The sequence below is a fragment of the Sturnira hondurensis genome, unplaced genomic scaffold (genome assembly GCF_014824575.4).
Source record: "Sturnira hondurensis isolate 20B ecotype Veracruz unplaced genomic scaffold, ASM1482457v3 Scaffold0018728, whole genome shotgun sequence".
In the NCBI taxonomy this organism is placed as follows: Eukaryota; Metazoa; Chordata; class Mammalia; order Chiroptera; family Phyllostomidae; genus Sturnira; species Sturnira hondurensis.
Window position 1 is genome coordinate 17,386,792 of NW_028091359.1, and position 27,945 is coordinate 17,414,736.

The 27,945-nt window shown below is 34.9% G+C and overlaps 1 protein-coding gene and 1 non-coding gene across 6 annotated transcripts in view; both read left to right on the plus strand.

Moving 5' to 3' along the window:
- The window catches only part of TAOK1 (TAO kinase 1), a 146,379-nt gene that overhangs the window by 90,118 nt on the left and 28,316 nt on the right, over positions 1-27,945 (plus strand). For 4 of the 5 annotated variants that reach the window (XM_037069707.1, XM_037069706.1, XM_037069709.1 and 1 more), the window contains 6 exons: positions 859-950; positions 12,433-12,526; positions 14,483-14,564; positions 20,605-20,772; positions 22,720-22,923; positions 24,943-25,077. In XM_037069707.1, coding sequence (XP_036925602.1) covers positions 859-950; positions 12,433-12,526; positions 14,483-14,564; positions 20,605-20,772; positions 22,720-22,923; positions 24,943-25,077 — 775 coding nt within the window. Of the gene's footprint in view, positions 1-858; positions 951-12,432; positions 12,527-14,482; positions 14,565-20,604; positions 20,773-22,719; positions 22,924-24,942; positions 25,078-27,945 lie in introns of those variants that run through there. The other variant, XM_037069710.1, reaches the window with a different exon arrangement.
- LOC119003810 (small nucleolar RNA SNORA51) lies at positions 4,976-5,107 on the plus strand. Its single transcript, XR_005070026.1, has one exon. It is a non-coding gene; the product is annotated as a small nucleolar RNA SNORA51 (small nucleolar RNA).

Below are 27,945 nucleotides of genomic sequence, written 5' to 3' on the forward strand. Positions count from 1 at the left end.
AAAAAAGTTTAACTTTGTGATTTTCTAAACTTAGTTCAACATCTTAAAGAACACATTGGAAACACCCTATTATTAACATTTGAAAGTATATTTTAATTACATAACTGTTAATTTGTATGTGGTGTATTTGGAACATAATAAATAGGCACATATTTGTATGTCTTTGCCTATGTGCACACACACACGGGGTGGGGGGGCCTGGTAACAATCTTACTGAAAAAGTCAGCAGGTGTTTTAAGTGTCTATCTGTGCTTAACTCTAAATGAAAATGAAGTATAAGATTAAAATACCATTAAAAATGTTAGACTCTAGTTGAAGATATGAATTGTTTCATTTTATAGCCAAGACATGTAAGGTTGATTATTGTTTGATTGTTTTATTCATGACCTTCCCTAACCACCTTTATCACAAAACACGATTTTTTAATTGAAAGAAAGACTGATAAACTATGGTTCTTTAGTGCTGGTTATTGTGGCAAATATTTTCTGAAAGAGATGGATTTTGTAACTTCAAGGAAAATAACCACTGATATTCACTGCCAGTGATGGAATTTGATATTTCTAATAAAAATCAGACATTTGTAAAGGGCTCCAGAGATCACCACTGGCATAGAGGAGATACAATATTAGAATCTTCAAATTTGAAGTGCAGAATATAACCCTGCTCTATGGCATTATTCCTTTAGGATGGACGTTATATGATCATGACAGATAGTGAGAATGAGTCTTACACTATCTGTGCAGTGGTAAATATTTACCTCACAATGTAATGCATTTATTTCTCATTATAAATGCATTATATTTTAATGAATGGTATACATTATTTTTACTTTGATTTAAGTGATATTTTATGTTTTAGGATGGCCCCAGAAGTAATTTTAGCCATGGATGAAGGACAGTATGATGGCAAAGTAGATGTATGGTCTCTTGGAATAACATGTATTGAACTAGGTAAGCATTTTTAAAAATATATATATTTATGTATTTTTAGAGAGAGGGGAAGGGGAGAAGAAAGAGTGGGAGAAAAACATCAATGTGTGGTTACCTGTCATTTGTCTCCTACTGGGGACCTGGCCTGCAACCCAGGCATGTGCCCTGACTAGGAATCGAACCAGTGACCCTTTGCTTCACAGGCCCACGCTCAATCCACTGAGCTACACCAGCCAGGGCAGCATTCTTTTTTATTACTAAGTAAGATGTAATCAGTGTCTTACCTCAATTTCTGTGTGAAATTATAGATTTTTGTGTGTGTGTGTCAGTTACTAAGGGAAACAGTACATTTATTTAAGTTTTCATACATATTAGGTCAGGTATATTGTATTTGCTCCATTAAATTAGGTCTAAAATAATTTTCTTTCTTTTTTTTTTCCAATTTTTTTTTATTTAATTATTTTTCAAGTACAGTTTTTCTGTCTATTACTCTCATCCCATCCCACCCCCCATCCTCCCCCCTCTAAAATAATTTTCCACTTTGGTATTATGTTTGATTTGTTAAACACTTAGAATATATATATAATTACTAGACTTACCATCTGTGGAAGGTCTCTAAAACATTGATGAATTATTTACCTCTATCTAGGATGCTTATGACCTTAAATTGGGTATGAGCATTAGATGCCAGGCTGCATATCATATTGTATATAGTGTGTTGATTTTATATACACATTTTATTTTGTTGCCCATAAATGGAATAATGCTTAAGGCAATGAATGGGTCATCATAACTTGACTAACATTCCCACTTTAAGGGAGCCAGGTGGGTAATTGAACTGTCACTGTAATTAAAGATGATAAACATCTTGCTTTTGATTCCCCACCCCTCCCATCAGCCCAATATTCTTTCCTTGTTTTCTTCTTATAAGAATTTTCCAGTCCTGGCTGGTATAGCTCAGTGGATTGAGCACGGACCTGTGAACCAAAGGGCCACCAGTTCAATTCCCAGTCAGGGCACATGCCTGGGTTGCAGGCCAGGTCCCCAGTAAGGAGTGTGCGAGAGGCAACCTCACATTAATGTTTCTCTCCCTCTCTTCCTCCCTTCCTCTCCCCAAATAAATAAATAAATAGGTAAATAAATAAATTTAAGAGCAAGTATAATCCATGTGTTATTTTAATAAATCATTATCAACCTGGGTTTGTTAGTAGTTTTCTAAAACAAGTGAATAAAGAAATTGAGGTAAAAATAAAAAGTAAACTTGCTTATCACTAATAGTAGATGAATACCATAATTTCCATTACAACTGGACTGTTTCTATCTTTCAGTCTAATATTTTTCCAAAATAATCTTTAAATATTTTTGCTTTTCTTGGAAGTTCTACATTAACCATTGCCCTCAGGCTCTTTATCATATTTATTTTAAATTTGACAACATCAGAAAATGGGTTTGGAGACTATCACAGTGTCATTCTCTTCAATCTCTTGGTCTCAATTTGTGGTTTATAATGTGTTTCTTCCATTTGAATATATCTTTAAGTGCTATAAGCTTTATTCCTGTACCCTTGATTCTTCTTCTTACTGGTAGGTACTCATTAATTAAATGTAGAGATGCCAATTAATATATTCTGCCCATGGAATATTTTTACATACTCTACCCCTTGGTGATAGTGAAATGGCATTAATGGTCTTGTCAGAGATCATTAACATATTTTAGTATTTACTTAATAGAAAGCATTAATTAGCTCATTGTGCTGCTCAGAAAGAAATCTATCTATACAGTTTCTGTGAAATGGCTTTCTTTTTCTAGCTTTTTATTATAGTTCATAAAATAGACTTATCACAAAGTAACTTCAGAAGATGTGACTGACTACAATTCATTTACAATTCATTTAAATTGTAAATGAATGAGACTAGAGTTTTAGGCATACATTTGTCATCTTTTTAAATAATCTGTCATAAATCCTTTTTAAGATTTTACTTATAAATGTTTTGAATAATGAAGTACTAAGTCAGGAACTATATTTTAAAACTGATTCTGGTTTAAGGGGGAGGGTTTAGGGGTAGCACAGGCTAATAAAACTTCCTGCAGTGATAGAATACGTTCTGTGTCTGCATGGTTTTTGAGCACTGGAAATGTTAGTGCAACTGAGGAACTACATTTTAAATTATATTTCATTTTAAAAAGTTAGTTTTTAAATGGTCACATGTGACTAGTGGCTGCCCTATTAGACAATACAGATCAGAGGCATGATTTTCATTGCAAATTAGATTTACAGTCTGAGAAATGTATCTGTTATATGGTTTTTTTTTACTTTAAATCAGATATAATGAATAAAGCATATTATTTTCTTATAGGTGAAAGAACAAACTTAAATCAACTATACTGTCCTTGGTTTTTATAAATATAGACCTAAATAAATATGACTTACTCATACTTTGTTATCATAAAGGTTGAAATAATTTGGTTATGTCTTACAACCAAGAAATCTTAAAGTGCAGGATTTTTCATAGGCTAGTTTATATATTTGTTTATAATTTGATGAAATTTGTTGAAGGTTTTTTTTCAGGTTATATGCATGATTTTACAATTTTTATAAAAATAAAATTTAGCCCTGGCTGGTGTAGCTCAGTGGATTGAGCACGGGCTGCAAACCAAGGGGTTGCCAGTTCAATTCCCAGTCAGGGAACATGCTTGGGTTGCAGGCCAGGTCCCCAGTGGGGGCCACGTGAGAGGCAACCATACACTGATGTTTCTCTCTCTCTCTTTCTCCCTCCCTTTCTTCTCTCTAAAAATAAATAAAATTTTTTAAAAAATAAAAATAAAATTTAACTTTTTTTATTATAAAAGTATACAGGATGGGGCAAAAGTAGGTTTATAGTTGGAAGTATGCAAAGCACATATTTTTGTATTATTATTTATTGATTATTTTATTATTTTCTGTATCAACAACTGTAAACCTAATTTTGTCCCACCCTATATGTTTAGGGTATTTCAGAGGTATATAAGGAAAATAAGTGAAAATAACTATAACAATGTTTTAATGGATACAAAGAGTATAAAAATATAAATTGTGAGAACAAAAACAAGGGAGGTTGTGGGGAGTAAATATGTAAGCTTTAAATTTTGTTCTGCTCTAGTTGTTATGCATTTAAAAGACAATTAGAATAGCCCTGGCTAGTGTGGCTCAGTGGATTGAGTGCCACCTGCAAACCATAAGATCATCTGTTCGATTCCCGGTCAGGGAACATGCCTGGGTTGTGGGCCAGGTCCCAAATAGGGAGAGTGCGAATGGCAACTGTTTCTCTCCAACACAACAGTGTTTCTCTCCCTCTTGGTCCCCTTCCCTTCCTCTCCAAAAATAAATAAATAAAATCTTCTTTTAAAAAAGACTATTAAAATACAAGTTGTTTTATATAAACAAAAACCTATAGTCAATACACAAAAGAGAAAGAGAATCTGAGCATACCACTCTACAGAAAATCATCAAATTGCAAAGGAATAGAGCCAAAGAAAGAAACAACAAAGGAATTAGAAATCAGTCAACAAAATAGCAATAAGTACATGCCTATTAATTACTTTATTTGTAAGTGGACTAAATTCTTTAATCAGAAGACATAGAGTAGCTGAATGGATTTTTTAAAAAATAAGGCCAATCTATATGAGGCCTATAAGAGACTCGCTTCAGATGTAAAAATACACACAGACTGAAAAGTGAAGGAATGGAAAAAGATACTCCATGCAAATGGAATCCCCCCAAAAAAAGCTAGGGCAGCTATATTTATATCAGGCAAATGGACTTAAAAACAAAGACCAATAAGAGACAAAGAAGGGCATTATATAATAATGAGGTAAATCCAACAAGAAGATAATAATTTGTTAATGTTTGTGCATCCAACATAGGAGCACTTAAACATATAAAGCAATATTAACAAACCTAAAGGGAGAAATAGACAGCAACATAATAATAATAATAATGGACCTTAATACCTTGCATTCATCAATCAGTAGATCATCTAGAAAATCAGTATGAAAACATTGGCCTTGGCCCCCCGGTGCTTACCACAGGCTGTGTTCTTACACTGCCTGTACAGGAAGAGGAGGCAGAGTAAACCCACCCCATATACACCTCAGCCAAGGCCCTTTGCCTGGTCTGTGTTGTGAATGGGGGGACATGGAGAAAAGGAAAAAAAAAAACAACATTGGCCTTAAATGCCATGTTAGACCTGATTGACATTGATAGACATGCAGGATAATTCAGCTAAAAGCAATAGAATACACATTCTTCTGGAATGTACTTGGAACATTCTCTAAGGTATGTTAAGCCACAAAAGAAATCTTAATAAATTTAAGAAGACTGAAATCACATCAAGCATCTTTTATGACCATGGTGGTACAAAAGTTGAAATTAATCACAAGAGGAAAACTGGGTAATTCACACATAAATGCAGGTTAAAACAACATGCTACTGAGAGGAGGAAGCCAGGAGAAATAGGGGTGAACATATCAGTAGGGGAGAGTGGAGGGGAGGGAGTGAAATTTTAGGAAGGGTGTCCCAGAGTCCAGAGTCTCAATGAGCCCAAGGAGAGGGGGATCCCTCTAGGTTCCTAAGTATAAGACCTGTAGATGACCCTGAGACCTGAAAGTGGAGGGTAACTAGTCATCATCCATGCTGGTGAAGGAAGCATGGTTCCTTCTCACTTACCTTGGTTTCACTTGTCACCTCATCCTTGGCTGCAGTCAGTAACAGAACACAGAGTCCCAAAGAAGTACAGACAGATCCCTGGGTGGATGGAGACCTAGGACGTAGGCTCAGACTGCCTCAGCTTCTCCAGCTAGCTCCAGGGTCCCCTCTCTTACCTTAACACTGGGACCATGTGGCCCAGGATTAATGGCAACGATTTTCAGCCTCCAGCTGCTTCTAGAGAGGCACTGGCTGTAGAAAACATTTCCTGCGTGTGTTATGTATGGGAGGGACATGTGGGGGTATTGTGTTGTATGGGGGGGTGTTGCAAGGTGTCGTAATGTTGGTGGTTGTTGTGGGATGTTGTTTCAACAGCAGTAGCCCAGCCCTGAGCTTGGGGACTAGACGGTGGGATCTGGGGCAGGAAGTGGTGTCTGGGGGCTGTAGGGAGAGTCTTGAAGCCCTTGTTCCCTGAGGCCATGACAAGTGTATGGGGACCTATGAGGCCCCTGTGCAAGTCGAGACATGGTGGGCAGAGGCAGGGCCACCTGGAGGAGAGGGGCTCTACCTGTTGAGAGGCCCAGGGTCAAGACATTGAGCCCAGATCCCTAGGCTCATGCTGGGCAGGCAGGTCCCCTGTTTGGAGCTGAGTGGAAGTTGAGGGCCAAGTCTCAGAGCCTTTGGGCCAGGTCACAGGATTGTCAGCCATTGCTACCACCACTGTACCGGGAGCCAGCAGGTATGGAAAATGGGATGGTGACGGGGACCTCTAAAGGATTCTTCAAACAAGGAGAGGAATTGGTGATGGGTCCATGAGGGGAGGAAGGGGTTTCAAAAAAACCACCCCATGTTGTTGACCAACCAACGAGTGGATCAAAGGACACAGGGAAATAAAAACATCTCTGAAGATGTGAAAATGGGAATACAACATCCAGAGTTCATGAGATGTACCAAAGCAAATCTAACAGGGAAGTCCATTGTGATAAGTGCCTACATTAAGAAATAAAAAGATCAAAGGACCTAGTTTTACACCTCAAGGAACTAGGAAAAGAAGAATTAAGCCCAAAGTTGGTAGATGAGAGGAAATAACAAAGATAACAATGGAAATAATTGAAATGCAAAGTAAAGTGATTACAAAAGATCAGTGAAATTAAGAACTGGTGTTTTGAAAAAATAAAACTGAAAAACCTTTAGCTAGATTCATTAAAGAAAAAAGAGGAGTAATGGCTGAAGTAAATATAATCGCAAATAAAAGAGGTTGCAACTGATACCACAGAAATACAAGGGATCATAAAAGACTACAGTTGACCCCTTGAACAATGGGGGGTTTACGAGAACTGAGCACTGCATAGTCAAATGCATGTATAGCTTTAGACCCCCTCAAACTTAATTAGTAATAGCTTATTGGTGACTGTAAGCCTTACCAATAATGTAAACAGTCAACACATTTTGTATGTTATATGTATTATATATTGGATTTTTATAATAAAGTAAGCTAGAGAAAGGAAAATGTTTTTCAAATTGTAAGAGAAAATACATTCACAGTACTGTACTGCGTACTTTAGGTTTATGTTGTCTGTTTAAAGGTGAATTGTCTATCAGTACATATATCAATATTGTCTAATATGATACAGAACACCATTCATGTTCTATATGTTAATATTGGGCATCAAAAATGGGAAGATAATGTGAAAAATTCCTATGTAATGTTTCATGCATCAGTAACAAGGAATGAGCAATATAATTGCTTTATGTTAGCCTAGTGTGATTGATATAATTGTTTCACAGTAGTAAGAACATTTCCAAAAATTTTTCTAATATGTTTATTGAAAAAAGTTGGTGTTTAAGTGGACCCACACTGTTTAAACCCATGCTGTCCCAGAGTCAGCTGTACTATAAACAATTATAGAAACATACTGCTAGACTGAATATCTACCAAGACTGAACCATGAAGAAATAGAAAATCTGAACAGACCAATTGCTAGTAAGGAGATTGAATTAGTAATGAAAAACCTCCCAACAAACACAAGTCCAGGACCAGATGGCTTCATTTGTGAACTCTACCAACATTTAAATAATTAATATTAACCCTTCTCAAACTCTCCCAAAAAATAGAAGAAGAGGGAACACTTGCAATCTCGTTTTACATTGCCAGCATTACCCTGATGCCAAAGGCAGTACAAGAAAAGAAAATAATAGGCCAGTATATCTGATGAACATAAGTGCAGAAATCCTCAACAAAACATTTGCAAATTGAATTTAACAACACATTAGAAGGATCGTACAACGTGATGAAGTGGGATTTATTCAGGGATGGAAAGTTGATGGTCCAGCATTTGCAAGTGAGTCAGTGTGATATATCACTAACAAAATGAATGATAAAAATCTTACCTTACTATATGCAGAACAAGTATTTGACAAAATTCAGCATCAATTTATGATAAAAATATCAACAAACTGGCTATAGAGGAAATGTATGTAAACATAATAAAAGCTGTATATGACAAGCCCACAGCAAAGATCTTAATGGTGAAAAGCTAAAAGGTTTTCTTCTAAGATCAGGAACAAGACAAGGATGTTCACTCTTGATATTTTTACTGAACATAGTATTAGAAGTTCTAGCTGGTTAATAGACAAAAACCAGTTGGATTTTTATACACTAAGAACAAACTACCACATAGAAAAAATAAGAAAACAATCCCATTTATAGTCACATCAAATAGAATTAAATGCATAGGAGTAAATTTAACCAAGGAGGTCAAAGATCTGTACTCAAACTATAAGACTTCAGTGAAAGAAATTGAGGGAGACACAAATAAATGGAAAGATATTCTGTGCTCATAAAGTGGAGGAATTGATACTGTTAAAATGTCCATACTATCCAAAGCAATCTACAGATTCAGTGCCCTTTCTATCAAGATTCCTATGGCATTTTTAACAGAAATAGAATGAATAATCCTAAAGTTTCTGTGGAACCACAAAATGTCCATAATAGCCAGAGCAATCTTGAGAAGGAAGTACAAAGCTAGAGTTATCATGTTTCTGGTTATAAAACTACATTTGAAAACTGTAGTAATCAAAACAGCATGATATTGGCATTAAAACAGAAACGTAGATCAATGGAACAGAATAGAGAACCTGACAATAAACCCACAAATGTATGGTCAATTCATGACCAAAGGAGCTAAGTAAAGATCCACAATGGGGAAAGGATTGCATCTTCAATAAATAGTAATGGGAAAACTGGATCATTGTTTTACAGCAAAAAATCAACTCAAAATTTAGTTTTACAAAAGCAGTCCACACTTATAGATACATTGAGAGACATGTACAAGATAATGAGTGGGATCTCTGACTTTTAAAAAAATTTAGTTTGAATCATGTTGGTATATGATTCAACTCAATTAGCAAAACCTACAAGTGTTCCCCTTAAAATCAGGAACAAGACAGGGATATCCACTTTCACTTCTATCATTCAGCATATAGTACTGGAAGTCCTCTCCACAGCAGTCAGACAAGAAGAAGAAATAATAGGCATCCAATTTGGAAAGGAAGAAGTAAAACTGTCATTATTTACACATTATGACATTATACTGTCCATAGAGAACCCCAAGGATTCCACCAAAAAACTACTTTAACTGATAAATGAATTCAGCAAAGTAGCAGGATACAAAGTTAATATCCAGAAATCAGTTGCATTTTTATATACCAATAATGAACCATCAGAAAGGGAAACAGTAAACAATCCCATTCACAATTGCTACAGAAAGAATAAAATACCTAGAAATAAACTTAGCCAAGTATATAAAAGATCTGTACTCAGAAAATTGTAAGACACTGAAGGAAAAAAAATGGAAGAAGATACAAGTAAGTGGAAGCACATACCATGCTCATGGATAGGGAGAATTAACATAATTAAAATGTCCATACTACCCAAAGCTATCTGTAGATTCAATGCAATTACTATCAAGCTTCCAATGATGTATTTTGCAGAACTAGAACAAATATTTCAAAAATTTATATAAAACCATAAAAGGGTACTCGTAGCAACAGTCACCCTAAGAAAGAAGAATGAAGTTGGAAGAATCACGTTATCTAATATGAAAATACACAGTAAGGACATAGTAATCAAAACAGCCTGGTACTGGCATAAAAACAGACACATGGGTCAATGGAACAAAATAAAGAGCCCAGAAGTAAACCCGTACCTTTATAGTCAATTAATATTCAGGGGAAAGAAGCACATACAATGGGCTAAAAATAATTTATTCAATAAATGGTGTTGGGAAAATTGGTCAGATACATGCAGAAAAATGAAACTGGACCACCTTCTTACACCACACACAAGAATAAATTCAAAATGGACCAAAGACTTAAATTTTAGACCTGAAACTATAAAAATTGTATAAGAAAACATAGGCAACAAAATCTTGGACATTGTTTGTAGCAATATTTTATTGGCTATATGTCCCCAGGCAAGGGAAACAAAAGAAAAAATAATCAAGTGGCAGCATATCAAACTGAAAAGTTTATGCACAGCAAAAGAAATCAACAAAATAAAAAGACAACCCCCACAGAATGGGAGAACATATTCTCTGGTATATCCAATAAGGGCTTAATACCCAAAATGTATAAAGAACTTACAAAACTCAACACCAAAAAACTGCCCAATTAAAAAATGGGCAATGGACCTGAATAGACACTTCTCCAAACAGGACACACAGATGGCCAATAGACATGAAAAGATACTCAATGTGACTAATCCTCAGAGAGATGCAGATTAAAACCACAAGGAGATATTATCTCCCACCTGTCAGAATGGCTACTATCATCAATATATCAACGAACAACAAATTCTGGCAAGTATGTGGAGAAAGGGGAACCTTTTTGCATTGTTGGTGGGAATGCAGACTGGTGCAGCCACTACGGAAAGCAGTATGGATCTGCGAAAAGTTAAAAATGGATCTGCATTTTGACCAGCAGTCTCACTTCTAGGAATATATCTGAAGGAACCAAAACACTAATTTGAAAGAACATAAGCACCCCTATGTTCATTGCAGTGTTATTTACAATCACCAAGATACATATGTAGGCAGCCCAAGTATCCATCAGTAATGAATGGTTAAAACAACTATGGGACATTTACATAATGGAATACTGCTCGACCTTAGAAAAAAAGAAAATTTTGCCCCTTGTGACAGTATGTACACCATGGAAAACAGTATACTAAGTGAAATAGGCTAGTCAGAGAAAGACAAATACCATATAATTTCACTCATGTAGAATTTAATGAACAAACTGAATTAACAAGGAAAATGGGGACAGACTCAGATTGAAAGCAGGATGACAACCAGTAGGGTGGGGCAGGAGAAGGAGTGAAGAGATTGAACATAAAGGAAAAATGACTCATGGACAACAGTGTGGTGATTGCTGGGGAGTGGGAGATTCAAGGAGACTTAATAGTAATGGGGAAAAAATACAATAAAGATTAAATTTTTAAAAAGACAGGAACCAGAATGTAAGCATTCTCATTGCTCATATATGAGGCATTTTGAACATCAAAATAAATGGTAGTAGCAGTTTATTAGCTTGTTAAATAAAATAAAAACCTGTAGGCCCTGGCTGGGTTGCTCAGTTGGTTAGAACATCATCTTGGTACAACAATATTGCAGGTTTGATCCCCAGTCAGGGCTCATACAGTAATCAACCAATGAATGCACAAGTAAGTGGAACAACAAAATTGATGTTTTCTTTCTCTGTTTCCCTTTCTCTGTCTAAAACCAATAAATAAAAAATTTTAAAAATAAAAATCTGTATGTTCATATAAATAAAAGAATAAAATGAAAGCTTTATGAAAACTATATATATCATTTGAAAGTACCTTCTCACAAAATGCTTATTAATTACAAGAGAAAAAAAGAAAATTTACCATGAAGAAGCCTGTTAGACGTGGCCCTGAGTGGTCAAAGGGAACACCATTAAAAGAGGACCATTTGAAATTATGCACTGCCTCCTAGAATACGATGAGAAAAATACAAAATTTAGTTCTGTGATGTTCCTGTCAAAGATGTATAACCTAAATTTAATCATAAGCCAAAATCACATTAAAATATTCAAAGGTCTTGTATCCTCAGAATTGTCAAGATCGTGACTTCAACTTTTACTTTAGGGCAGTAGAAAAAGAAGAGCAAATTCAACCCAAAATAAGGAGAGAAAAAAGAATTTAAAGAGCAAAGCAGAAATCAACTAATTTAAAAAATGGAGAAAATCAGTAAAATAAAAAACTTATTACTTCAAGGAAATTGATAAAATTGGTAAACTAGCCAGATTGATCAGGAAGAAAAGAAAGAATACACATGATAAATGTGATATCACTGCATACTTTACAGGTATTAAAAAGATTATAGTGATGTAGTATGAATAATTTTATGTTAATTTAACAACTTAGATAAAATGGACAATTTACTTGAAGGGCACAAATGATCAAAGCTCATTTTTTCTGCAAAGGACATTATTTGACATTTGAGTGAAACTTGAATGGGGTTTGAGGATTAGATGAGAGTCATTTATTAGCATTAATGGCTTGATTTAATGGAGATGATATTGTTCTTTAGTAGAATATTCTTGTTTTAAAGTATTTAGGAATGGTGGTGCATCAAGTAAATAATTTACTCTAAATCAATTTACTTGAAAATGTTCTTTGAACTCAGTATTTGTTTGCTAAGTTTGTGATTATTATTTTTTTTAACTTCATTGGTATTTGTGTGCTCCTTTATAACAGACATGTATTTTAACATGGAAGTTTTCTTTGTCTTATAGCGGAAAGGAAGCCTCCTTTATTTAATATGAATGCAATGAGTGCCTTATATCATATAGCCCAAAATGAATCCCCTACACTACAGTCTAATGAATGGTGAGTATTTCTAACAGATATATTACTCAACATTGTATAAATTAAGTGCTTTTTCATAATGTTATCAGAATTATTTCATGTCAACTAGGTAAAATGAGTTAATATCTGAAGTGATATTAAAATAGGCTTAGCCTTGGCTAGTGTTGCTCAGTGGATTGAGCACCAGCCTACAAACCGAAAGGTCACTAGTTTGATTTCCTGTTGGGGCTCATGCCCAGGTTGCAGGCCAGGTCCCAGGTTGGTGACATGTGAGAGTCAACGGATTGATGCACATCAGTGTTTCTCTCCCTCTCTTCCTCCCTCCCTTCCCTGCTTTCTTAAAGTAAATAAATAAATGTTTTTTAAAAAGTAGGTTTAGTCCTCTGACAATAGTGTAATTAATCCATCATTGCTTTGGGGTATGTTATTTTTTATTGGCTTATTAAGAGGCACTGTTCTGTATAATATTGGCTTGTGAAATTCCCTCAGTGAACCCATGTTAAAGAAACTATTAGGAAAGATAAATAAAATAAAATAGATTTAGTTTACCCTTATATTATGTTTATTAAGTCTGCTTTTCGTAGCGTCAGTATCTAAATAATGTCACATGGAAGCAAAAGTATTGCTTTTCACAAAAATATATAATTATATTTTATTTGAATTTTTAGGATAGCTAAAAATTATACTACAATTTTAATATAATATTGTAATAATATAATATAATATATTACAATATAATATATTATAATTTTTATAATTATATTATAATTTATTATAAATATCACAATTTAAACATTAAATTTTGTGATTAAAATACGTAGATTGCCATACCTGTAGTGATATTTTTAAGAGAATGGTATTTAATTTATATGGTATAAAGCATAGGTAAAATGACTTGATTTATCAGGATCACCAGATTTATAACTTTGGATCATTCTAATAGTTATTATGTTATTTATTATTCAGAATGCTCTGATGTTCCTTTTTCTAATGCTCCCTTGATTTGATCAAGAAGTTTATGTAGAACAGATTGATGGTTTTAGAAAGCTAGAATTTTTATCAGAAATTTTTAGTGAGAGATTCTTCAGCTGTATCTAGCATTTGAAAAATTCTAGGGGAAATTCTAATATATTTAATAAATAATTTAAAATTCACAAGTAGATGCATAAATTAGTGGTACTTTTTTAACGATTATATAATTAAGGCACATATAAAGGTCTTTGCTACTTACGTAGAGATATAGAAGGAATCTTTTGGCATAGTTTAGTGTTATGGTATATCACGTAATAAATACAGTGAATACAGACTGGTTTTATACTGTGATACTTTGGGGAGTCAAAAAAGAAATCTTACCACAAGGAATGTAAAATGCCGTTTGACTGTTTAAAGTCAGACATTGATGGAGTAATTATTACTTACTGCCTTGCTCACTGAATGCTTATCAAGCACATTCTAATAATATGTTGCAGACTTCTAATGTTTTTAAAAATATCTTAATTGGTTTTCTGGGGTTAATGGAAGTTCTGCCCATTTATTCAGGGACACCAAATGCCCCAGGTATAAAAAAATTCTCCCTCCAAAACTAGTAGAGTGATGTTCTGAAACATGCTAAACAGAAGACAATCCAAGGAGTAATCAAGAGAGAAAACAAATCGAGAAAAATGTTACCTTAGATTTGAATGCAAAGAAGAAAAAGACTGACTTCCCTAATTTTGCCTCAGTTTATAATGAGTTGTGATATTTAAATATGTAGACAGGATTTTAAATAACTTGTGTAAGTTTGTCCTTGAAAAACAGTACAGTTTCACTGGTTGATTTAGAAGGTTTTTGTAGACTTATATGAAATATATTATGTCCACTTTTCTTTTTATAATTTCTTCTCCATCCCCCTCCCACCTATAGGCACATATGTTGATTTGTGGATCTGTTTTTAAAGGAAATAGCAATATGTTCACTTGATACTTTCCTTTACAATAGGTCTGATTATTTTCGCAACTTTGTAGATTCTTGTCTCCAGAAAATCCCTCAAGATCGCCCTACATCAGAGGAACTTTTAAAGGTCAGTTTTATTATACTTTGTTTTCTACCTCTAAGAAATTATTTTAAGGAATGTGTTTTATTCCTCTTTGATTCTGAACAGTATTAAGGTTGCTCTACTAATTTTTACTAAAACAATAATTTTATATATTGTTTTTTCTTGGAACTTTTCTCATGATGCTAGGTTTTTCTTTTTTTTTTTTCCAAAATTGATTAGTTGCTTTTACCATGGCTGAATAGAATGTATAGTTCAATATTTAAAATGGTACCAAATGTCTAAATTGTTATGTATACAAAGAAGAATATTTATGAGTTATAATTATAAAATTTAATTTATGTGGCATAATGTTATATTTCAAAGTTGGCAAAACATAGTGCAGCTTTGAATTTTATTTTTATATTTATAATACTTTATGTATTGATCTTTTCTATATTAAAATAATATGAAAGAAAGAAGTAACTGGTATACATATTTATGTAAATACTGTGGGCGAAAAGAGATTTCAAAAGAAACTTAAAAAGGTATATTCTCAAGAGAGCAGCATGGGCAGATATGGCTGGCCTCTTCTCACAGTGACATCAAAATTACAACTAAAATCTAGAACAACCATTACTCAGGACCATTAGAAATTGAGTTGAATGGAAGTGTGACAACTATGGAATTAAAGAAACTACATCCATCCAGACTGGTAGGAAAGGTGCGGATGCATAATGGGTAGGTCCCACACCCACATCTAATGAATAAAAATTCAAGAAGGATATCTCAGGAGTGAGGAGTCCCAGCCCCTCACTAGGACCCTCAGCCTACGGAAACAGTACCAGGAAGATAAGTCCCCAAAACTTCTGGCTATAAAAACCAGTGGGGATTCAGTCAGTGGAGGAAACTTCTTGAGCCCCAAGCAGGTGGTCTTAAAGAACCCACACAGGGACTCACCTACTCAGAATCACTCCCTCTGACCTCTAGCGCTGGGGTGGCAGCTTAAAGGGCACCAGTGGTAAACTGGGAGAGGCAGAAATGTCTGGCATCTGGGTGAGTAGGGGCCAATGTCCCTTTTCTGACCCTCCCCCTGCGGAGCCACAGAACTAGCAGGCTGGTGCCATATCGGAGACTTCATCAACCTCCTTGACATTATTTGACCCACCTTGGAAATCCACAGAGACTCTACCCCATCCAGCTTACAGACCCACCCAAGCTGCTTTTCAATATGAATGGCTGGTCCCTGCTCATGCTGCACATCTTCCTAAATCCTCTTAAACAAGCAATAGTTGGCTTCAGTGAGCTCCAGGCCCAGCATTAGCAGCAGCCATCCTAGATTCACAGCTTGACTTTGCCTGGGAATCTTGAAGAGATACCAAGATTCCCAGGCAAAGGAGAGGGATGAGCTAGATGCATGTAGCATCCATCTCAGATTGCTCTATAGCTCAGAAAGGGTGGCCCCAGGCAAAACACAGGTGGGGGCTGACCTTGGCCTGCACCACCTGGGAAACCCCAGAGCCAGTGCACCCAGTGGACAGCTACAGACCACGTCAGAAAGCACTACCAGCCTGCCCCTGCACTGCTGATTATCTACAGAGGATGGAGGTTGGTGGTCAGTGGTCATACCAATCTTACAGCTGACTGGCCTGGGTAAATCCCTCCCATTGATCTGACAACAGCAACCAAGGCTCAACTACAAGAGGAGGGTGTACTTAGCCCACACAAAGGGCACACTCTAAGTACCTAGCTTGGGTGATATGGGAGGCTGTGCCAGTAGACCCTACAGGACACCTACTACATTAGGCCACACTGCCAAGACAGAGAGTCAGAGCAGCTCTACATAATACATAGGAATACGCACAGGGAGGCTGCCAAAACCAGGAGACATAGAAACATGGTTCAAATGGAAGAAAAGATGAAAACCTCAGAAAAAGAGCCAAGTGAAATGGATAAGCAGTCTATCAGATGCAGAGTTCAAAACACTGTTTATGAGGATGTTTAGGAACTTAGTGAGAACCTCAGCAGCATGAAAAAGATCCAGTCAGAAATGAAGGATACACTGATTGAAATAAAGAACAATTTACAGGGATACAGCAGTTGAGTGAATTAAGCCAAGAATCAGATCAATGATTTGGAACATAAGGAAGCAAAAAACAATCAGTCAAGAACAACAAAAAGAAAAAAGAATCCAAAAAATGAGAATAGTATAAGCAGACTCTGGGACCTCAATTGCAAGAGGTCAAGAAGGGGAAGAGAAAGAACAAGAAATTGGAAATCTGCCCTGGCTAGTGTAGCTCTGTGGATTGAGCATGCGCTGCAAACCAAAGGGTCACCAGTATGATTCCCAGTAAGGGTGCATACCTGGCGCATGCGGGCCAGGTCCCCAGTGGGGACCAAGTGAGAGGCAACCACACATTGATGTTTCTCTCTCTTAAAAAAAAAAAAGGAAAGAAAAAGAAACTGGAAATCTATTTGAAAAATTAATGAAAGAAAATTGCCCTAATTTGGTGAAGGAAATAGACATGCAAGTCTAGGAAGCATACTGAGTCTCAGACAAGATGGATGCAAAGAGGCCCACTCCAAGACACATCATAATTAAGCCAAAGGTTCAAGATAAAGAGAGAATCTTAAAAGCAGCAAGAGGAAAGCAGTTAGTTTAGTTACCTACATGGAAGTTTCCATAAGACTGTCAGCTGATTTCTGATTTCTCAAAAGAAACTTTGCAGGCTAGAGGGATGGGCAAGAAATACTCAGTCATGAAATGCAGGCCCCTACAGACAAGGTTGTTCTACCCAGCAAAGCTATCATTTAGAATCAAAGGGCAGATAAAGTGCTTCCCAGACAAGGAAAAACTAAAGGAATTCATCATCACCAAACCATTATTACATGAAATGTTAAAGGGTCTTATTTAAGAACAAAATGAAGATCAAGTTACAGAATAGCCATGGCAATGAAAAGTGCAATACAGGAAATGGAATAGCCAAAAAACTTAACACATGACCCGTGAAAGCTTGCCAGAATGGCACTTGCCTGAGGGAGTCAGAGGTGGCTGGGTGGAGGTAAACAACAGGGGCAAAATCAGGACAACTGTAATAGCATGATTAAATAAATAAAAAATTTAAAAAATGGTGTTTTTTTTTGTCTGTTTGCTTTTTTGCCCTGGCTGGTGTGGCTCAGTGGATTGAGCACGGGCCCGCAAACCAAAAGGTTGCAGTTTCAATTCCCAGTCAGGGTGCATGCCTGGGTTGCAGGCCAGGTCCCCAGTGGGGGGCTCATGAGAGGCAACCACACATTGATTTTTCTCCCTCTCTTTCTCCTTCCCTTCTCTCTAAAAATAAATAAATAAAATCTTTTAAAAAGTAAAATAAAAATAAAAACCGGATATTTTTGTTTCTCCTGGAAATGCATTTTTCTAACTTAATGAAAATATTTTTAAAATCATGTAAGTTCTATTTAATTTTCATTATATTTGGTTGTCCCAGTACATGCTCGGTATATCCTTTATATTCTCAAAAAAGTTATTATTTAGAGGTTCTCCCTCCTGTTAATAACAATAAAAGTGTTATTGAAATTTATATACTTCTTAAAACATATGGATAAGACATTAGTAAGTAGGATTTGACTCTATTTGTGACCCTAAGGAATTATGCTGATTTTTTTACTACAGGGTATAGGTAGACTATTATTATATGAAAATTTTAAAATCTCAAAGAGAGTCAGTTTACTTTCACTGACACACAGCACTTAAAGATACAAAGAAAGTCTTGAGATATATATATTCAATAGTATAATTTGCTACCATAGTATGTTAAACAGCAATATAAAGTTTCAGTAATGGTTGGGGAATTCTAGACAGTAATCTCACTCATAGTCTCAGAAATGAAAGCCTGAATAAATAAGTACTTAAAATAGTATCAACAAAAACTTTAGTATACCAGGAATTATTTTACTGAAAAATAAGATCTAATTGTAGAAAGTTATCAGACTTAGAAATACACATTTTTTAATAAGCAGACTGAATATAAGTAGTGGTACATACAAAAAAGCTTAAGCTCAGGAAAAAGGAAGACTGTGACTGCCTTCTTACACTTGCCTAAGCATAAACTCTTTTGATAATAATTCAACCCACCATGGCCAGGTTTTGGTATTTGGAAACTAAATCTCAAGCATGCATGTTGTATTCATTTACCTGTATTGAAAACTTGAGTGTATTGGCACAGCCTTATTGGAAACGAATGAGAGTATCTATCAAGTACTTCTTTTCCTTTAGCCTAATTACATTTTTGTCACAGTCCATTGTAAAGAAAAAAATGTAATAGGAAAAAGTTTTTTTTAATGTATGAAGCTGTTTATCTCAAATAAAAATCGGAAATAACCACCCAGAATTAAGGTAATGGTTAAATAATTTTGGCATAAACATTTGATGAAATATTCTGTAGGTGTTATGTTTATGAGTTGAAATAACATAATACAACAGTGCAGTATAATAAAATATATTGCCTTGGCTGGTGTAGCTCAGTGGATTGAGCTTGGGCGGTGAATCAAAGGGTCGCTGGTTCAATTCCCAGTTGGAGCACATGCCTGGGTTGCAGGCCAGGTCCCCAGTGGGGGCCATGTGAAAGGCAACCACACATTGATGTTTCTCTCCCTCTCTTTCTCCTTCCCTTCTCCTCTCTCTAAAAAAAAATAAGTAAATTTAAAAAATAGAAATAAAAGTGTACACTATAAAAAATGTATATAGTATAACTTTGCATAGTGAATAGATAAATTTAAAATAACAAAGAAGGTTGAAGTGTAATAAGAATTCAAGGGTATCTCATAAACTCAAGGTAGACGGTATCTTTCTGCAGTCTCTGTGCTATCTATCTACAAGTCAAAATTTGTACTTAGAAAATTTCTGAAAAGAAATATATCATCATGGGGCTGTAACGTACAGCATAGGGAATGTAATCAATAATATTGTAACAACTGTGAATGGTATCAAGTTGGTACTAGACTTATTACAGGGATCACTTCCTAAGTTATTCAAATATCTAACCATTATGCTGTACATCTAAAACTAATATAATGTTGAATGTCAACTATAATTTTAAAAAAGAAAGAAGAGAAAAGAAAATAGAAAAGAAATATACCAAAATGTAACAGTGGTAATCTTAACAGTGAAATCGTTCTTTCTGCTTTTCTGTATTTGATAGGTTAAGCTTTATTAAATATTCATGGTAAAAATCACTAATAATATAATGGCTTATAATTAACTGCTAGTGTTTATTTATAAAGTGTTTCTTATGCAACATATAAAGGAGCCTATAACACCCAAGTTTATGTAATACAAAGCCACCATCAGTAAATATATTCTGTTGAAACCTAACTCAGAACTGAACATACCTTATCTATGAAATCAGCAGTTCTGTAATATATAAACCTTTATTTAGCCTTTATCTAGGGCTCTAATTTAAGAATTGAACTTACGCTGTCTCCCTCCCAGGAGCACACACTCCTTTTTCCCTCCCCCTTATCTGTCTTTCCCCCCACCACAGGCACGCATCCTAAACCCTAAGGGGCCCCAATAGGCTTACAACCAGGGAGCAATGGGCAGTGGCTGCAGCTCTTCCCATGCTAACTCCCTGATCCTGTCCCCAAGACCCGCTTTATTCTGACTTCTTCGTGAGCCAAAGCTGCCCCTCCTAGGCTCATTTCCCCATTTAATCCTTCTCCAGTTGCTTCTTCTATCCGAGGTCCTTACTTGTTTCACTGTCCCCAGCTTTAAAAAGAAAAGAATTGAGCTTAAATGTTAGTGTTTATTTAGACGTTTTGATTATTTTAACTCAACATTTTCAGTTGGCTGACAAAGGTATCATGTTCAAAGTTTTTATAAAATGTGCAGGGGTAATTATGTAGGCATAGAATGTATATGTGTAAATGACAACTTTGTAAGTGTAAGAAGACAAAGTATAAAAATTAGATAGCTATAAATTATATGCATTAGCTATCATAATTCTTTAGGATAGTAATTCTAGGATCTGAGAAAGGGTACAATTGAAAAAATATATAGGTTTCACTCTGACTTTTACCTTTTCTTATGCAGCACATGTTTGTTCTTCGGGAGCGCCCTGAAACAGTGTTAATAGATCTCATTCAAAGGACAAAAGATGCAGTAAGAGAGCTGGACAATCTGCAGTATCGAAAGATGAAGAAACTCCTTTTCCAGGAGGCACATAATGGACCAGCAGTAGAAGCACAGGAAGAAGAAGAGGTAGAAACTTAGAAATTACTCAAATATTGAGCTCTCTTTATTACCAGCTTTCCTAATGCAATTTGTCTTGCCATGAATCATTTAGATCAGTGGTTCCTAAATTGTGTTTTTTTAACATGGGTCTTGTAAGATCCCAAGTGCAAGACTCTGAATTATTTAAACCCAACCCTTTCATAGTGTTCATTAGCATAGAAAAGCTCTGCAAAGTCTTTTATTAAAGAAACATGTCCACCGTTATTTAATCTAGTCCCTTTTAAAGCTCTTGGCTAGTCAGTCTTTTTTTTAACTTTTGTAAGAATTTGAAATTATAAACCATTGACCATTTATTCTTTTCAGTTCTGCATAGTTCTATTCCATTTACATAGTTCTAAAATACTCATTTTACAGATGAGTAAAGTGAGGCTCAGAGTGATTAACTGACTCACCTCAGGTAGAGGCATGTGGGTTCAAATTCATATATCACTCACTCTCAAGGCCACATTCTTTCCATATTGCCTTTTAGGGGAAAACGGAAGTACAAATTTGCAATAGAAATGCTAAAGAACTTCTTCACAGGGACATATATAGCTTATTTGTAGATCTGTCACTCTAAATATTTTCAGTTTTCATCTTTGCTCCTGTCTGAATTCCAAAGCTTTCATTCTTTTGTATTGGTTACCAGTGAAAGAGATCACGTTGCATTCTGACACCAGAAGCATTAGTTACTTTTTTTAATAGCACTGTATAATTAATGAATTATAAAATACAGTACTTTCTCACTATAGTTTTGGGGTTTGTGTTTATTTTGTTTTAGTCTTATAATAATCATTAGAAAATCGTTGGACTATTTTAAATATAGGAAATTTTTTAGCAAAGTTGTGAAATTAATAAAACTGATGTAGTTAAATCTGTAGTTCTAATGTAGTGTCTCTGATAGGCTAGGGATATAAGTTCATACATATGTGTATATACAAATGTTTATATATATATATATACTGGTATGTATACCTATGTATAGAGTGAGATACACACCATGTGTCTATATATTAATTAAATTCTGCATATCTTACAGAATTTTGATATAATAAGACTGCTATGTTGGTGCCCAGATACCATTTCTTAACCTGGTAACTTCAGAAAAGCAATTTCATGATTGTGATTAAATATATAAGTAATATGTAATTTACAATTCACACAAAAATAGATATGAATTAGCCCTGGCTGGTATAGCTCAGTGGATTGAGCACAGGCCTGCGAACCACACAATCGCAATTCGATTCCCAGTCAGGGTACATACCTGGGTTGCAGGCCAGTTCCCAGCAGGGGACTCACAAGAGGCAACCATACATTGATACTTCTCTCCTTCCCTTCCCCTCTAAAAGATAAATAAATAAAATCTTAAAAAAAATAGATAGGAATTAATGTTAATTATTTGGTGATAGAGGATAGGCTAGAGACTATATTATGAGGAAGAAAGAAAAATAAACTTATAAAAGACTTCAATAAAAAAATAACTAAAAGGGGTTGTTTACAGGATTTTTTAAAAAGTTCGGACTTGTTTTATCCATGGGAATCACCGAGGAATGAGCAGAATCTCTATAGATAGCCCATGAGATATGCAGTAAAAATGGATTTCAAAATATGCTATACAACCCCTGGCTGGTGTAGCTCAATGGATTGAGTGCGGGCCTGCGAACCACACAAAAAATGCTATACATTGGAAATAACCCAGAACTGATGACCATCCTTTTTTGCATGGTTGTTTTTTGTTATTAACTTATTGGTCATTTTTATGTGTTTATTGCCAAATAACAGTTGGTAAACTTCATGGTCTTGATAAATAAAGAGAATTTCTCATGATAGACCTCTGACTTTCTAAAGACTGTGTGCCAAACAATGTACCAGGTACTTGTACTCAGGAATTCAAAAGAAATACAGATATTTGAACCTCGCACTCTTTTCCCTTAGGAACAAGATCATGGTGTTGGACGGACAGGAACAGTGAATAGTGTTGGAAGTAATCAATCTATTCCCAGTATGTCCATTAGTGCCAGTAGCCAAAGCAGTAGTGTTAACAGTCTTCCAGATGCCTCAGATGACAAGAGTGAGCTAGATATGATGGAGGGAGATCACACTGTGATGTCCAATAGTTCTGTCATCCACTTAAAACCTGTGAGTATTTGGGTTTCAGTGAAAAATTTGAACTTTGGTAAATAATTTTATCTGTTTAGTTTAAGAGGGGTTTTTTGTTATTTGGGTTTGTGTGTTTGTTTTTGTTTGTTTGGTTGGTTGTAGGGTTTGGTGTTTTGTTTTGTTTTTGATGTTTCAGAAGTTTGGAACAATAGGCTTGTTAATTCCCAATTTAAGACCTGCATTTAAGAAACTAATGTTTTGAGAACTCCAAAAGAATATTTTTAAAATCTTAGAAGAAAGAAATATAACATGTATTATTTGAAGTTACTAAGATGGACAATAAGATAATTTAAAGTATATACATGAAATTAAGTATACACATGAAATGTGTATAAGTAAGTAAATATACTTATACACTTAGTAAATAAGTATATACATGGAATTAATGATAATAGTTGCCTTCTGGGAGCAAGAGAAATGGTTAAGAGGATCAAAAATAGCTTTTGTATTATCCACATTTACATCTTTAAAATAAAACTGAGTGTAGTTGCAGAAAATGATAAATTCTGGGTGTCACAAATTTAGGGGTGTTTGCTACATTATTCTTTGTATTTTCAAGTTTGTAATTTTAAGTTTTTTTGCAAATATTTGAAGGTCAATAGTTCCTTTTAGCAATGAATAAGAATGATTCCTTTTTAACTTTATAGTTTTCTGTAGGTATTACCTAAAATGTTACTAGGCATGTTAGCCAAAAATTGGAACCAACACAGTTGTCCAGCAATGAGTGAATGGATAAACAAAATGTGGTATATACATCTAATTATTCAGCTATGAAAAGGAATGAAATTCTGATACATGCTACCTCAAGTGAATCTTGAAAACATTATGTCAAATGATACAACCCAGATGCAAAAAGATAAATACTGTGTAATTCCACTTATGTGAAATAGCTAGACTAGGCAAATTCATAGTGATAGAAAGTAGATTAGAGGTTACCAGAGATGGAATAGAGGATGAAATTGAGAATTTTTGTTAATGGATACAGAGTTTCCAGTTGGGGTAATAAAAAAGTTTTGAATATAGTGGCAGTGGTTGCACAACATTGAGAGTGTAATTAATGCCACTGAATTGTTTACTTAAAAATTGTTTACTTCCAGTGAGCCCTGGCTGGTGTAGCTCAGTGGATTGAGCGTGGGCCTGCGAACCACATGATTGCGGTTCGATTCCCAGTCAGGGCACATGCCTGGGTTGCAGGCTAGTTCCCAGCAGGGGACTCACGAGAAGCAACCATACATTGATATTTCTCTCTCCTTCCCTTCCCCTCTAAAGATAAATAAATAAAATCTTTTTTAAAAAAAGTTAAAATGGGAAATTGTGTTAAGTTTTTCAAAAATTTAGAAAGTTCTTAAGAATTATTAGATAAGTAGAAGTGCTATTCAGAGCAAAATCATGTTTAATTTTTATATTCTTAGTAATAGAATCAGTGATATAAAAGATTAGTCCCACAATTAGTTTGTTCCTATTTCAGTTCATTTCTCTTTAGTTAATGAACCAAAGTAATATATATTTACATATATTACTTAGAACTATTTACAACTCTTTTTCAATTTACAACTATTTTTCTATTACTTATCTTGGACATGTGACAAAAGTTAATATAAAGATATTTTAAGCTATATTTTTCCTTCTAAAACCTAAGAGCATTAGAGTAATTAATTTTATTACCGTTGTGTTAAATTACTGCCTGTTGCATGTTTCATTTTCTTTATTTTCAAGCCATATTAAAACTTTTCAGTTTCTCGTATAATGAGTAGGATATAAATAAATCTAGCCTTATACATTTCTTTATTGTGACTCTATGTGCTATTTCATACACTGAAGAAATAGTGTCTCCTGATTCTAATTATATTGAAAATAGAATATGAGCATTCCACATTTTTGTTTTTGCTTTTAAAATGATGACTTTTGAGATTTGTTGGTCAAGTTGTCTTTAAACTAATTTTCTTGAAAAGTTCAAACTGGTTCACCTCAGATAGTGTTGTCTCTTTCTTTGTCTAGGAGGAAGAAAATTACAGAGAAGAGGGAGATCCTAGAACAAGAGCATCAGATCCCCAGTCTCCCCCACAAGTATCCCGTCATAAATCACACTATCGTAATCGAGAACACTTTGCTACTATACGGACAGCATCACTGGTAGGTACTTCCCCAGAAATAGAAGTATATTTTTCATTTTGGACCTTGGCATCTATACTCAAATATAACTTTTTGTATTTGAGGTGTATTTTGCAAAAAATTCATTCACTTTTTCAGTGTTTGCTATGAGAAAGATTATACAAACACTCAGACTTTAACATTATCTTCAAACATGTACATAAATAACTAGTATGTTAGAATATATTAAATGCTTAAGAGAGCTAAAAGATACTAAATAGGAATTCAAATTACTTTTAATTCAGGGCACAAAGGAAGTATTTATAAAGCAAATTGTTTGAGCCTTAGTGATTGGTTCTAGGCTCAAGGGAAAGGAGAAATGTTATTTCCACATAAGAATTAACAGTAGGCCCTGAGTGCTGTGACTCAGTGGGTTGGGTGTCATCCTTTGGACTGAAAGAAAGTGGTTTGATTCCTGATCAGGGTGCATACATGGGTTGTATGTCTATCCTGGTTTGGGGCATGATAAAGGCAGCCAATCAATGTTTCTCTCTTTCTCCTGCTGTCTAAAAATAACTGTATTTTTTTATTTGAAAAGAAAGCATTAAGAACAGGAAATACTGAGGCTAACCAAAATGAAGGGGAATGTTTGTGAAATGTCAGGCAATTCAATTTGATGTACCCAAAATGTAATTCTTCTGATTTCCCAAATAACAAAAAAATTGGTTGTTTGTTTATTTCAGGAACATTTATGTATTTATTTATTTGCCAACTGATTATTATATTTTTCAGGCCTTAAGACATTTTGCTTATTTTTAACTATGCTTTTCATTTCTCTAATTAGTTTATAGCCTTTATTTCCTTTTTTATTATATTTATTAGGTTGACACTGGTTAACAAAATTATACAGATTTCAGATGCACAATTCTACAACATACCATCTGTACAGTGTATTGTGTGTTTACCACCTTGTGTCAGGTCTTTTTTCATCAGCAGCATTTATTCCCCCTATACCCTCCTCCAACTTCCCCACTTCCCCCACCTCCCTGCCAATTGCTCACCCACTGTAGTCACCACACTGTTGTTCAGGTCCAGGAGTTCTCTCTCTCTCTCTCTCTCTCTCTCTCTCTCTCTCTTTGCTTAATCCCCTCCTATCCCCAACAGCTGTCAGCCTGCTTTCTGTCTATGGGTGTGTCCTCCATTTTGCTTATGAATTCATTTTGTTCATTAGATTCCATATAGGAGTGAAATCATATGGTACTTGTCTTTCTCTGACTGGTTTATTTCACGTAGCATAATGCTGTGTAGGTCATCTATGTTGTTGTGAAGGGTAAGATTTACTTCTTTTTAATATAGCTGTGTAGTATTCCTTTGTGTAAATGTGCCATCGCTTTTTTTTTAATCTACTCATTGACTGTTGGACACTTGGGCTTTTTTAGTGGAATACCTATAATCCTAATCAGTCAGATAATGAGAACCAAAACATAATAAAAGATGCTAAGGATAGAAATAAATTATATTAAAATATCATAGGAAGCCCTGGCTGGCGTAGCTCAGTGGATTGAGCACAGGCCTGTGAACCAGAGGATCACGGTTCAATTCCCAGTCAGGGCACATGCCTGGGTTGCAGGCTAGTTCCTTGCAGGCCAACTCCCAGCAGGGGATGCACGAAAGGCAACCATACATTGATGTTTCCCTCCCTCTCTCCTTCCCCTCTAAAGATAAATAAATAAATAAAATCTTTAAAAAAAAATAAAATAAAATATCATAGGAAATGTAGGCTATTGGAACATATGACAGAAAGAAAAAAGATATGGGAGTTATCTGAATTATCAATTACATAGGCAGATTTTATAAATTCCATGCTGTGACCCTTGAATCTGTATAGCATATGGGTCAAGAACACTATCTCCCATCATAATTCAGGTCATTCCTATTATTCTGTAACATCCAAATAACTCTTTGAACAGAGCAAGTGGCAAAGTTGCTTCACTTTTTTTCATGACTATTATAGTAAATACCTTGAGTGGGGCCAGTTTGTGGGGAAACATCTTTGTGACTTGGCATATACTAAGTGTTTCTCAGGAAAGTCTCCTGTCTCCAAATTTGGCTCCCTCAAATTAATTTTAAAAACTTAAGTTATGGATTTAGAAAACTTAAGATCCAGAGTATATAGATTAATGTAGAAAGAAAGTTCCCTTTATATCTCTCTTTAGTCAATTCCCCATTTTAATGACCACCACTTTCTGTTTCTTCACTATTGTCAGGTTTAACTGTTTTTGGAATGTCTATAAATGAAATCACACAGAACTTACTGTTTTATGTTGTCCTTATTTTGCTCAGCTTAATGTTTTTAAGCTTCATCTATGTTGTTGTGTCCAGTCTTTCCTATTACTATAAATAGTTTTCCATTGTATGGATATACTACTATTTGGTTATTCATCCCTTTTGTTGATGAGAATTTGGTTTGAATCTCATTTTGAGCTATTACACATAGGTTGCTGTAAGTATTCTTGCACAAGTCTTTATGTTATATGACTGTGATGTTTTCATTTCTATTTTGGTAAATACCTAATTGTAAAACTGCAGACTCATAAGATATATAGATATGTTTTATTTTATACGACAATGCCAAACAGTTTTTCCAAATGGTTGTACCATTTCACTTGTCCGTTAGTGATGTCTAAGAGTACTAGTTGGTTCGCATCCTCTTCAGCATTTGGCACTGCCAGTCTTTTTTATTTTTACTATTCTAGTGGGTGTCAAATGGAATCTTATACGGGTCTTCTTTTTTCTTTCATTTATCTGTGACTAAAGATATTGCCAAAATCAGCCTTTCACATGCTTATTGTTGGTTCATGTACTTTCTTTTTGTTAAAATATATTTTATTGATTATGCCATTACTGTTG